The sequence below is a fragment of the Mycteria americana genome, chromosome 3 (genome assembly GCF_035582795.1).
Source record: "Mycteria americana isolate JAX WOST 10 ecotype Jacksonville Zoo and Gardens chromosome 3, USCA_MyAme_1.0, whole genome shotgun sequence".
NCBI classification, from domain to species: Eukaryota; Metazoa; Chordata; class Aves; order Ciconiiformes; family Ciconiidae; genus Mycteria; species Mycteria americana.
Genome location: NC_134367.1, coordinates 129,790,258 through 129,804,251, shown reverse-complemented (window position 1 = coordinate 129,804,251; position 13,994 = coordinate 129,790,258). Strand labels below are relative to the sequence as shown.

Sequence of the window (13,994 nt, the reverse complement as noted above, 5' to 3'; positions counted from 1 at the left end):
AATCTCCCAGAGTACAGGAAATGTTACTGAAAATTAACCATCACCTTTGACATATCATGTCACATTACACATTTATATATTTATGAAGACTTTACACTTTATGTATATATGAAGACTTTAGTCTTCACCAATGAGAGCAGAAGGTTTAGAATCACTCAAAAATGTTTCTTAGTTGGTTATATTTTCTTTAGGAACTCTCCAGACCTGTCTGCTTCTAGATGCTGTACATGATTAAGGATCCCTGTCCATTTTCAAATGCGGTACCTATTTACACTTCCATTTCCTCAGCTCTGTATCTTTGGTTACTCCCAACTCACAGCCCTTGTTCTACAAAGGGGTGCACAGTCCATGAGATACAGTGTCTCAACTAGCACATGTGGCAAAGATGCCTTCCTAGAAACAAAATATTCTTTGTGACTCCAGGGCTGTTGTATCCTTGCTCCAAAGCTTCTTCCGGATAGGAAGGTTTAACTTCGATTCCTTGACTGTCTACAACACAAAATGAGCTAGATCTATCAATAATTAATGTGAATTCTCTTCTTTGTGTTATGAACAGTTTGTAAAAAAAAAAAAAAATATAAAAAAGGAAACAAAAAATCTGTTTCTATCTGAGAGATTAAAGAAAAATTCCAGTAAAATGTCAGCAGCCATTTATTAAAAAGCATTCTATCTCAATCTTAAAAAAAAAAAGCTTGAATAAAAATGAATATTTACTATATTCTATCCATCTCTCTGTAGATTGACCTGCAAATCCTCAAGCATTTCAAAATAAATCTCGGCTATACAATGAAAGGAGAGTTCTTTAACACTTTTAGAATAGATGCACGAGTATAAGCTTTTCAGAATTATTATAAGCATACATTTAACAGAAATGGTTTTAAAAGTTGTATACCTGCTTTAAAATATGCCGATATCCATGCAGTATCTTCTTTAGGTGCCAGCTACACTCTATCCTAGACAAACAGTATTTTGCATAGATTTTAAATTCACAGTAAATGATTTTTAGAAGAGATGAGAAACTCTGCTACACAACAACATAAAAGTTTTTCTTCAAAAAAACCAAAGGAAGTAAACAATACTTCAAAATTTCTTTGAGTTCTCATATTCAAAGTTATTTAAAACTTTCAAATGTCACTATCCCAAAGCCCATTAAAAATTAAGCATTTACCTACAAAAGCCTCTGTTCTTTGCTGAAAACAACATAATTCTTGCAAGCTAATATGACTTCATAAAGTATACCAATATTTAACAATGATATCCTGAAAATGTCAAAGTTACCTAGAATGTGTATCCGACCTAGAATGTAATAAAGCTATCGAATACATCTGTTCATAGATCAGAGCAGGCTGGCCGAGGCAGAATTATGGAATGCAAAGACTAATCCATGCATGTGTGCATGCACACAATACACACACACCCCCCCCATATTACTATGATAAACACTCACAGTAATAACAACAGAGCTTTTAAAGAAAAATTGGGATAACGCAGATGGATATGTATTAACAGGGAAGAGAAAATGATGGTTAGCATAGCTTTTTTAACTTCCAGCATATAATTGCTAAAATTTACAGCTTTGCACTGAATTTTCTGTTTCCCAAATGGTGACATATAAATAATCAGATTTAAATGAACATTTTTTTCCAAGTACATTGATTTATATGTAAATACAACCAATTAATTACAACAACTTTCAAAGTTAATTAACAACAAAATATTTTGATATAGGCAATGTTTATTGTCAGCGTTTATTAACACTGATGCTGTACAATTTTGTTGCAAGGTTAAGTTGAAGCCAGTAAGAATTAATTACCAACACTGATATTGGAAAAAAAATAATAATTCATACGCATATCCATAATTGCTTTTATCAAAATAAACTTTTGTTACATACACTTACAAGTTGCTTTCATAAAACTATCTTACCTTGCATTTTTCAGTTGAAAATCCATTGGTAACAGTATCCTGATATGAAAGTCTCTACCCTTGAAAATAAACATTTAGTTAATAGGAAGGTCAGCAAAGAAAAATAGACACTTGTGGGAAGTGTTCCCCAGAAGATCAGCTACTAAGAAAGAAGATTTGTCTTATCTGGCTTTTGGGAATATTTTTCAGAATTTCTTGATTTAGGAAAAAAAAGCAGCATGAGTGACAGGTAGAAATAATGCTGATTTTAATTCTGAAGTTGAAATACTCTTGACCTCTAACTTGCAGTATTCAGTAAAAACTCTTCAGTGCATCCCATTTCATAAAGCAAAACCAGAACATTTTAGAAGAAAAATAAGCCTTATCCAAATCTGGACAAAATCAAGAAATATCATTTAATCCAAGTCATGCTGAAGTACATGAAAGTCTGTCTTCAGCTCAAGTAAAAGTCAAAACAGACTCTTATCATAGAAGTACTACACTAAAAAGGAACTTGGGCACTGATCCACAACACATTTCAGCAAGGTTTTAGAAACTGTAAACAAAACCAGTCCCAAGCACATGAATGTAATTTCTTTTCCTGTTAGTGCAACCCATATGGGGCAGTTCCTAAATGCCACCTACTTGTATTTTCAGTAATTGTCCCGATTTAGGATCCACCCTCTAATTTCTTATGGGATGATCAAAATAAAGCTGAAGTAAAGAAGGTTTGTGAGTAGTTTTAACTCCTCCCTGAAGTGAAGATGGCAGTTAACTCATCCCAAAACTTTTATTCCAGACTCTGTTCCATCTCAGCATACCTTGAATTATGTCCACAAATTCTGAGATTTCTTCAGCAGGAAGTTGAGAACAAAAACAGATTGCATCCTCTGACTAGATGACCGATACAGTGGATGCTTTATCTCAATTTCAGAAAGGCTTTTAATACCGTTTCCCATAACATCCTCATAGACAAACTAAAGAAGGATGAACTAGATAAGCTGACAGTGAGGTGGACTGAAAACTTGCAGAACTGCTGGGCTCCAAAGGTTGTGATCAGCAGGACAAAGTCCAGCTGGAGGCCTCTGACTAATGGGGCACACCAGGGGTCAGTCCTGGGGCCAACGCTGTTTGACCTTTGCTAGTGACCTGGATGATGGGACAGGATGCACTCTCACTCAGCAACTTGGCAGAGGATACAAAACTGGGAGGAGGGGTTGATAGGCCGTGTGATTGCGATACCATTCGGAGGGACCTCAACAGGCTGAGGAAATGGCCTGACAGGAACCGCACAAACTTAAGAAAGGGAAGTGCAAAGTCTTGCACCGGGAGAGGATTCACCCCACGCACCAGCACATGCTGGTGGCTGACCAGCTAGAGAGCAACTCTGCAGAAAAGGACCTGGCGGTCCTTGTGGACATGAAGTTGATCCTGAGCCAGGAATGCACCCTTGCAGCAAAGAAGGCCAACAGCCTCATGAGCTGGATTAGGCAGAGCATTGCCAACAAGTCAAGAGGGGTGATCCTTCTCCTCTGGTCAGCACTAGTGAGGCACACCTGGAATGCTGGGTCCCCAGTACAAAGAAAGGCATGGACATACTGGACTTAGTCCAGTGAAGAGCTATGAAGGTCATTAAGAACTTGAAGCATCTCTCATACAAGGAGAGACTGAGGGAGCTGGGTGGGACTGGTTAGCATGGAGAAAAGAAGGCCCAGGGGGGATCTTGCCAGTGTGTCCAAATACCTGATGGAGGAGGACTAAGGAAGGTGTAGCCAGACTCTGAGTGACACACGCTGGCAGGTTGAGAGGCAATGGGTACAAGTTGAAATACAGGAAATTACACTTAAATGCAATGAAAAAATCCTCAGTAACAGTGAGGATGGTCAAACACTGGAACAGGCTGCCCCAGAGGTTGTGCAGTCTCTGTGCTTGGAGATAGTCAAAACCTGACTGGACATGGCCTTGAGCAACCTGCTCCAGCTGACCCTACTAGAGGAACTCCAGAGGTTCCTTTCAACCTCAGTGCTTCAGTCATGCTCACAAGCGAAAACAAGATACCTGTTTCAGAGCTGAATATAGCCCACTGGCACATCAGTTGCTTCCAAACTCCTCCAAAGCTGATGTTTACCATACGCATAAATTAAGTGCATAACCTCAGACTTTGCTACATTATGGCCTTAGCCCTAATCAAAAAAATCACATCTGAGAACACACTCGCGTCTTAACCTTCCCGTTAACTCCCGGATGCATTCTAACACGCAGAGCATTTCAGAAGTTGCAGCTGTTAGAGTAATGCAAATATAAACACATGCTTGCAAATGTCTTGTGAAAGCTGAATATGAAAGTCACCAAAAATCTGCCTGAATTTTGACTGCAAAACTACATTTTTGAAAATGCAAGTGTGAAGCAGCCCACATCTTTTGACTTTTACTTATTTTTATAGGAAGAAAATCCCATGCTATTTCTAAATGAAAATACACCTGCTAAGAGCAGTTTCTGTGGTCTGTGTGCATGCGCATGTGTGATATTTTAATGGGCCATGGCTGTAGCGTCACTGCATAGTGCCTCTGATGGCAAAGCTGGCTTAAGAGCATCCACTCTCAACCTGTCTTAGGTGCTGGTTTTCTCCCTGCACTGCAATTTACCAGATCCTCAGAGAGATAATGCAGCTACTTAAGCTGAAACTTCACAAACACAACAAACGAAAGGAAAATACCCACAATTAGTCATTTGCTTCAACCTTTACCCTAGGCCAAGAGTGTAGGCACATTGAATCTGCCCCCAAAAAAACACTTGCCAGCACAACAAATCCAGCCCACAAGCCATCAGCGAGACCGCGCCGCTGAAAGAAGAGCAATTCTAGGCACGAACAGTGCAAACCCGCGGGATCGCGACGTGGGCGCCTTTCCACAGCACCCTTACGGCATACGGAACCGGGCGCAGGAAGGCACCGCAAGCTGAGGGGCCCCGCTACGCCCCCCGGCATTTCCTGCTTCACAAACCCGGCGGCTCCGCGCTCGGTCAGGAAGCTGCCGGCCCCGGCAAGGCGGGAAGCGCTCCCCCCTCACACAGACCCGGCCCGCGAGCGCAGGCCGGGGGGGTGGGGGGGGGTGGGGGTGTGTGTGGAGGCTGACGCGGAATAACGGCCGCCGGCCAAGCGGCGCGCGGGCCCCGGTACCTGCGCGGTGACAAAGCCCTCGTAGGCCGTCCCCTCCCGGTTCTGAGGCAGCAGCAGCGGGCACTGACGGAGCAAGGCCCCCGAGCCCGCCATGCCGCCTCGCTCCTTCCCGCCCGCCCGGCACGGCCGTTCGAATCCGACGCGCCGCCGGGTGAGGCCCCGCCCCAGCCGGCGCACGCGCCTGAGGGGAAGGGAGAGGCGCGCGGCGCGGCCGTTAGGGTGGGCGCGCGCGGGCCGTTACCTGAGGCGGGCAGTCACCTGAGGCGGGCAGTCCTGTGGAGACTCCCGCGGCGAGGAGTAGGTTCTAGAACTCTGAGGAGTACGGCTTCCCGGGAGCCGAGCCGGGCCGAGCTGCGGACCAACCCCGGGGTTTCCTCACGCTTTAGCACGTCGTGAGGGGACAAGCACCCTGGACTAAGGAGAGCCATCGAGCAAGGCTCTTAATACACAGCCGGCTGCGCCAAGCAGATTGCAGTGCCACCCAAGGCAAGGCAAGCGGTTACTTCTGGCTCGATTCACGTGTTGCTTTTCTAGGAATCATACAGTGTTTCCTGCCGCAACACTTCTAAGGTGATAAAAGCTCTTCTGCCTGCCCACGCAGGTGTCGGGATAAAAACCTTCCTCGCTTTTCTGGGTGGGCTGCCACTAGGACTTGGCCGTCACTGTGTTTGGGAAAGCCTGAGGAAAGATACTCAAACAAAACTTTGGGGTTTATTACGTATGTTTCAGAAGGCCTTAAGACTTTGCAAAGCTGAGCGTCGCACAAAACACAGCAAGAGGCAGTTTTTGCCTAGACATGTTATCCCACAAGTGTGAGGTCATTTATCCAGTGTGCGAGACACCAATATACACACAGGGCAGAGGTATTTTACTTCATGTCTGCGCAGACAGGGGTGCTAGGTTGGTAGCTCCACAAAGCTAGCACAAAGTTCAGTCATACAAGTACAGTATTTATACAGTCTAGTTATGCATATACATAAATAATTACACAAAGCAGTTTTCTATTGGTCTACATTTCTCTTATTTCAACTTAAAGCTACAGTGCCACTTTAATATTCTGTGCACGCTCAAAGGTGAGGGGTCTCTGCTTGGGCCGGGGTCTCCAGCTCAAGGGGTGTGACTTTTAGTATTATAATGAGGATAGTTTGCAGGAGGGTGCTTCTTATCACACTTCCACTACTTGTTTCAGATGGTTCCCAAAACATCTTCATTAGCTTACATATTTCTCCAGGATGTGCTTCTCTCCCAAGGACAGTAATTCTTGTTTAGACATTCTGCTTTCCAGCCTGAATCCCCCTTATCAGCTTTACGTAAGCCTTGGCCTTCCACGAGCTCCTGTTAGACTACACTGTTAGACTACACTGTTAGACAGACAGACACATTTGAGAAGGAAAAACCAGTTTTACAAAGAGATAGGTGACTTACCAAAGTCACCCAAGAGGCGTGTTGCAGAAATAGCAACTGAATGTGGAGAATTCCCGAGGCTGCTTCCCTTGGGAACAAATGCAAAGTGCAATTTGATTAGCATGCAATATATTACTGAAGTTTGTAGAAGGTCATATTCATAGGCCAGCTGATAAGGCCTCTACTGTTGGATATGGTATGACTGACTGAAGTGGCTCAATCTCATCAACCTTTCCAGTTACTCATCTCTTGTAATAGAGGTTATTTCTCTCAACACATGTTGAGATGTTCGTATCTTTAAACCAGTGCTTCTCACTATGGAAATGAGTAGAGAAGGCTCAGCAAAATGTAGAAAAGGCAGTATGGGCAGGAGCTCAGCTGTTCCAGGCCAGGGAACAGGGAAGGGGCTGCAAGTGTTTTCTGCAAGTTTTTATGGCGTAGGACCACTGTCTGTGATTTCTGGCAGCAGCTCAGTACCTGCAAGACAAGGGGAGAATTGAAAGAGAAGCAAAGAAAACAACAAAAATGTTTATACCTGCAGCTAGATCTTGTTCCCTTAGCTTGAGAGACCTGTACGTGGGGATTGCATGGAAATAGAGGAGTCAGAAGAGGTCAAACCCTTTGCAGTTTTATATTGTTGTAGTGGCTATTAGAGATATAGCTACTATGTGAGGGAATGAACATTAAGCCTTGTTCGCTCATTTGAGCTAGATGTTAAACTCTTGTGTTCTGTGTTCTTTTTGTATGTTGCCAAAGTTCCTCTGTCCTGTATCCAAATTCTGCCAATGATTTATCCAAGCATCAGGCATACAATGCACTAAGAAGAGTCAATAGAGAGGTGAAAGAGTCCCAAGGTTTGCCATTTAAATTCATTATCGTAAGATTTTCAGGAATACGTGCTAATAAAAATATATCCTCAGTGGTGGTTAACATGGTGGGGTGTTTTTGTTTTGGGTTGTTGGGTTTTTTTTCCACCTTGCAAGTGTCACTGGTAATTTCCAGACTTCTGGTAAATTATCGGTGTACCTGAGAAAGACATGTTCTAGCAGTTCAGTTCTTTCCAACAATATTGCTCTAGTCACCCTTTTTTGCTCCAGAGAACTTTGGACAATGCAAGACTCTGTTACCAACTCAAGAAACATTTTCTAAATATATGCACAAACAGGTTTTAAATACCACTATGTTTAATCTGTATGCCCATAGTTTGCTCCCCCAAAGCTGTTCATGTGCATTTCAGTACCCAGCGTGGCTCACCTTGAGCAGTTAATCCAATGCTTCACAGTAAATTGCATCCTTCATATTATCTATTAATTTCATTTTGATAAAACCGTTTCTTCTCTTGAGCTGTTTTCTCTCAATATGCATTACACTAGAAGTTACCTTATTTAATTGTGAAGTATCTCTGTACTTTACCAGGTAGAGAGATTATTTCTTAATTGCATCAAATGCAAAACTGAAGACAGGCTTTTTTTCTTCTTCTTTTGGCCATGTTTATCTTAGTCTCTGACATTAAAAGAAATGTCAAGTCACTTTAGCCAAGTGCAGTTATGGAGTAATGTACCTAAATAAAAATACTGTAATACCAGAACCATAAAATATTTTAGTATTGGGGCCCAGAGAACATGAATTATTATCTTAACATTGTATATACTGCACACTTTTAAACTTCATATAAAAATGCAATTACTTTGATCTGGCCACAGACTTCAGCATTTTTAAAACAGGAAAATAACAAAATAAAAGCAAGAAAGAAGCTTGATAGGTATACTTCTTAAGGCAAAGGAGTCCTGATCTGATCTTTCAGCCACAGGCCACCTTTACTAATTTAATGACAATTATTGTTTGCCAGAGGCAGCAGAATGGAGTTTGTTATTAATTATTTGTCCATTCAAATATCATATCCAGCCAGTTAAGTAATCAAAAAAAAATCACGACTTGAGTGACAACACAAACACTATGCAGACCAAACACTTGAAAGCAACAATGTCTAGGCTAGATTTTGTTAGTAAAATTGTCCCACAAACAGTCAGACAGCAAGTACATTCACAGAAGACAGAATTCACATGAAACCACTCAGTAACAAAAAAAAAAAAAAAAAAATCATTGAAATAATGGAGATTTCTTAAGAGCTTGATTTTTTTATTTAAGGATATTATGAAAGGCAAGAAAATAATAGTGCATTGTTCTCCAACATTAGTATCTCCAACGTAAAACAATCAATTTAAAAACATGCAATATTGCTAATGCTGTTATTGCTGTCCTTCTTCATAACTCAGTGTCATTTTATTCATCTCGCCCCTAAGAAATGACCTTTTCTGTGTGTATCCCCACCTTTTTCCACAAATCCCCTGAGTGACAGAATCTCATCCTAATCCCATTTCCATTTAGATGTTACAGAAAAGCGTTGTAGACCTTAGAGGGAATAAGTAATCATAATGGAAAGTAATAATATGTTTATGAAATCTGGATTTTATAATAGCAAATTGAAAAATTACAATAGTATTTCAAGCCACTGAAGGTCAATGTTACTAAGAGTGCAATGCCATCGATCAAGTGTTTTTAAACTTTCATAGTTTAGATTATTTTTTAATACCAAACATCTCTATTTCAGAGAGCACCTCTCTTCTGAGGCGATTCCTCATCTGTCTAGTGATCACAAAACCTGGTGTTAAAAGTAGTAGTTGTTTGTAAGGGAAAGCCACACGAGAAAAATATTTAGTATATTTTAGCTGCCTTTTAAGCAGACCTGAAAACACAGAACAACTTCATAGGCCTCTACAAAATGCACCATAGACCACAGTTTAAGAATTCCAGTCCTAATGAATTCTTAAAGGTAAAAGCATATGAAAGGACTCAAATATAGCAAAAGAATACTTTGAATAGTATGCAGTTGTACCTTTTTTAACTAAAGGTAAGTTAGCTTGCCTATGCCTAAAACTACACCAGAAGTGTACACACTGAAAACCAGTGACACTTAACTGAGGTCCTAGAGAAAAAAATAACTCTTAAACCTTGTCCTCAGCTAATTAAGGAGTTTCCCTCTCTTGAGCTTTGATTTTCCACTGTTTGAAAGCACAGCTCAGACACACTAACAGCCATTGGGACTAGGTGGAGTTTTCTATGACTAAACCAGCAGGCCATGGTTGTCATCTGAAAGACGTTTTATTGTAGTACTGCTCCCACTGAATGGCTCGCTGTTGTAAAGGACAGTCGTGCTCTTCCCTTCATCCTGTTCCTGGCCCTGCAGCCCCTTCCTCTTGCTTATGCCAACTCTGGTTCGCGATTGATCTCCTTGTACACTGGGCCAGTTTGTTACTGACCAAAAACTAATTGCTTTTTTTATGAATTAGTTTTAGGCTGGCTTGCTGAAGCTGTGACACTAGCACTAGAGCTGATGTGAAGAAAGCATCAGGAAGGCTCATCCACAAGCCAAACCACCATTTTTGGAAACAGTGAAATGTTTTATCAGACACTGGAAGAGCACACAGGTGAGAATCACCAGGCTCCCCCTTCTAACACAATCTTCCCAGTCCAGAGCCTGTTACTGGCACAGTTCTCACGTATACTTCTTCCTTTGTTTTATCCAAGAAATTTTTGCTACAAAATAGTTCTAGTGATTTGCATAGAGTTGTCTTACACTGTACTTTTATTTCTGGCTATTTTAAAACCATTCTGCGTCATTAACAGTCCACAAACTCAGATGCAGACTCTAGACATCTCTGTTATACTACCTCAGTACAAAGCAGTGCAGCTGTTAACAAAACTGTCTGAAGCAGCAAATATGTCTGTTCTGACAATTTGAAATGCAATTGTTCTTCTGTATTTAAGAACTTCAATATTAGAAAACATATGCTGGTACCAAAACCAAGAACACTGATTGATCTATTAACAGTATAAAATGATTAAGTGAGCACTGGATATTTTAAAATGTCTTAGGTCTAGAGGGCTCTCAAAGCTCACGTTCATCTTTGTACATGTAGGCAAAATCTTGGCATGCTCTTTGGCAGATGACCCAGTGAAATGACTGATGTATGAACATTAATGTATTCACATAAATTAACTTCTGCACATAAAAACCAGAGGCTTTAAGCCCAATTACATCTTCCTGAATTGTACAAATACTCCCTTTGCAGTCAGTGGCAACTCAAGAAGACGAGGCCAATCCATATGTTGTATTGATTCTAAAGGCACAAGAGTATGCAGTTAATCCCTTTCAAACCTTGCAGAGCACAAACTCTTGGAGATCTTCCAAGCAGCCAGATGAAAGTTGCCTTTCTGAACCAGGGAATGTATGTTGTTAGAGATTGCAAAAGATGCTGGGCCAAAATCTGGCCTTGCTTTTACCAGTGTAAAATGAAAATATTTCAGTGGAGAGGTGTATATGTATGCCAATATAAATATAAAACTAATCATTATCTTGCAAGATAGAGTATAGTGCTTACGTCCTCTTTCCTGTTAATTCCTAAGAAAACCAAAATGAAGATGACAAACAAATGAAAATACTGTCTTGTTCCAGCTAGACATTTTATAACCCCCAAAACATTTGTCAGACACTTCATGATAGCTTTGAGGGTCTTTTGTGCTGCTAATAGGTTTTGCCTGGAAATAATTCAGATACCAGAGTGATGATTGACAGATGGTAAGTCTTCCCAGGTAGGCTGAAAACTGTTAAAAGTTGCAAATGCACCCATGGTCTGTGTTTGCATGTGAATGGGATCTCCTGTACACATATGACTTGGAGCATCCATTACAGATATGAAACTTGTGAATTGTCTCTCTGTAAAGTTAAAGGCTTAACACCTTTAGATGTGTTCACAGTGAATTTTTGTCCATCAGCCAGCCACTGAATCTGAGTATTTTGAACCTGTAGTATTTCACTTAGGTGTTGGCACTGCCTTTTTGTGGGATTTTCTAAATACTGTAGGAATGCAAAACCATCTCTCAAGCATAGCTCAGAATTCACAGTCTGACTCCCAAGATCCAGTTCAGAATCCTCAGATTTCAGAGTGCAGCCGGATCATGCAAGTAACACTGAGGTTGAAATGAACTACGTTACTAAATAAATGTTGTATTTGTATGGTGTTAAAGTATATTGTTATGACTGGCTACATTCCAACCTCAGTGCCTGTTGCAAATCAATATTGTCTAGCAAAATAAAGTAAAATGCCTCTATTATCCAAAATGAGGGAAGTCATTAAGACAGAGCCATATCACCGAGCATCATTTTTCCTATATTTTCAAGGTTTCCTCACCCTCAGTAGAAAACTTACATAAAAAACAAATTTTGAAGCAAAACTAAATATGTTTTTATAAATTTCACAGCCACATAAACATGTAAAATGAAGGCTCTAAGTTCGTATGCATTTTTAAATGATAAAATTACTCTGTATTCCAGACTGTTGGGAAGTGTAAAGTATACTGACAGCAAACACTAATTTTTTAGAACATTAAGGTCAGAAAGGCAAGTCATTGCTGCCCATTACATTAAGAATGTCTTTCATTACTTTTAACTCTTGAACCATTTAAAAGAATTGCCTCAAAACTCAGAGAAACAGCCATAATTCATGGATAGCAGTCTATAAATTGGGGCAAATCCATTCTTTGTCTTAGAAACAAAGATGATGAATACTTACTGTTCTGTCTAAATTTAAAGTTGTATGTGATCAGTGGCTTAAAAATTCATTGTATCTGCATATGCACCTTAAGAAAGCTAGTGTTTGTCTAGATTAGTTTTCAAGCCAGTAGATGCAACTCTAGTGATTTTATGCTAAGCAAAAAGTTTACTATAGCACTTTATTACGTTTAACTTTATAATAGTTTTAAGTAAATGCGCAAGAGGAGCACAGACTATAAAAGTAGGGAATACTGTGCAGAAATTAGAAAGAAAAAAGAAAAATACATAATGTATGATGTAAAAAGAAACAGATAACGAAAATTAAAAGGATTTTACTAGAGAAAAACAATTTCATTTTATTGTAAAGCTCTAAATGAATAAAATAAAGTCTTTGAATGTGAAGATGATTAAAAAGACAAAATCATTAGCTAAAGATATTTACAAGTTTAGACTTTCATTTTGATTGTAATTTTAATTAGCTGGACACTGGGGGGGATGAAAATGAAAGCCTACATCATCTACTTACTCTTTAAATTGCATTCCACCTTAATTTTCTGCTCTTCAGTTCTTAATTTTCTCTATTTTTGTTCTAAGTAATCCGGTTATCAGAATAAAGTGATTTTCTCTCAGCCAGGTTTAACATTCAGTATTTGAGTCTGTGAACCAAAAGTTCACCCCACTGCTTCAATTTTTATTCTTTCAATAGCAGAAACTCTCCAGGAAACTTTTCCAGTCCTTTGTCTGTACAGCAGGGTGCTTTATGTACACATGACAGTTATGTAGCTAATAACAAAGGATTCTATTTTAAAAATAATTACATTCCATTTACACAGTTTCCCACAGAATTTACTCATAAAATGCAGGATGCACCAAAAGATTAAATGCCATTTTCCTGTTCATTAAAGTAATTTTTCTAAATGTAACTGAGTTATTTGCCTTTTTGTCTTGAAGGAACCACATGCCCAAGAAGTGGTTAGAGTCAGTTTATTCTTAAACAAAAGAACTAATTACATTTAGGCTGTGTCTGCAGCATACAGTTAACTTGCTGATTTGTACCCCAATGTCAGGCCATGAACAGATACTCCTTTCACAAATAGCTGTCCTGGTTGAAGATGCTGAAGATAGTTGACCTGACTGTCCTTTCTGTGCCAAAAAGTGCTTCTTCAGCTGATCAGTCCGAGTGAGGGAACACAGTAGATCCTCCTGCTTCTAGCAAAGCCATCTAGGTTGATTTAAATATTTGATGAAGGCGGTTGAAGCAGATTATGTTGCCTTTTCCAGAAAAAGGCTCTGGAAGCAGAAATCCAGGGCAGAGATGGCTGCTGCAGGTGCATAAGCAAGACAGTCTAGTCACCATGTGAGCATCCTCGCTATCAAGCCTTAGCTGCGTGAAGGATTCCTCACAGTTTCTGCCTTCCCCTGAACATGACCTGTTGTCAAGTAACATGGGATTCTTCTGCAAGTTGACTTGTAAGACAACTTGTTGGCCCATGAGGGTGAGCTGTGGAAAGGATGTAAAGGGACTATCAACATGTTAGGGCTTTCATCTGCACTGAAAATGAAAGATGTTATATATGAAAGGGAGCAAGCCTGTATTTCAGCCCTTAACCTAGCCAGTTTAGCTGGTTTGGGCTAAAAGTATCTACACTGCAATTGATGTTTTCTCTTAAAGGTCAGCAGAAGAGTTAATGTTATCTCAGCAAGTCCTTGTTCCTTTCCAAATAATTTCTTTTAGGAACAATTCAGTCCTAAGAGATGTCTTATATATCATTCTTGTATTAACTGATTAGTTTTAGTGGCTAAAAAACAGCAAGCATAGTTTGATCTTGACAAGATCATTTTATTTCATTGTTTAAAAAGCAATTCATTCACAGGCCTTCTTGCCCCATCTTC

At 40.0% G+C, this 13,994-nt stretch overlaps 1 protein-coding gene across 2 annotated transcripts in view; it reads right to left on the bottom strand.

Annotated features, from left to right (window-relative positions):
- The window catches only part of FANCL (FA complementation group L), a 32,292-nt gene extending 27,061 nt beyond the window's left edge, over nucleotides 1-5,231 (bottom strand). For both annotated transcript variants that reach the window (XM_075496981.1, XM_075496982.1), the window contains exons 1-3: nucleotides 5,084-5,231; nucleotides 1,927-1,985; nucleotides 893-953 (exon numbers count right to left, since the gene is read on the bottom strand). In XM_075496981.1, coding sequence (XP_075353096.1) covers nucleotides 893-953; nucleotides 1,927-1,985; nucleotides 5,084-5,176 — 213 coding nt within the window. In that variant the 5' untranslated portion in view covers nucleotides 5,177-5,231. The remainder of the gene's footprint in view (nucleotides 1-892; nucleotides 954-1,926; nucleotides 1,986-5,083) is intronic.
- Nucleotides 5,232-13,994: the final 8,763 nt, after the last annotated feature.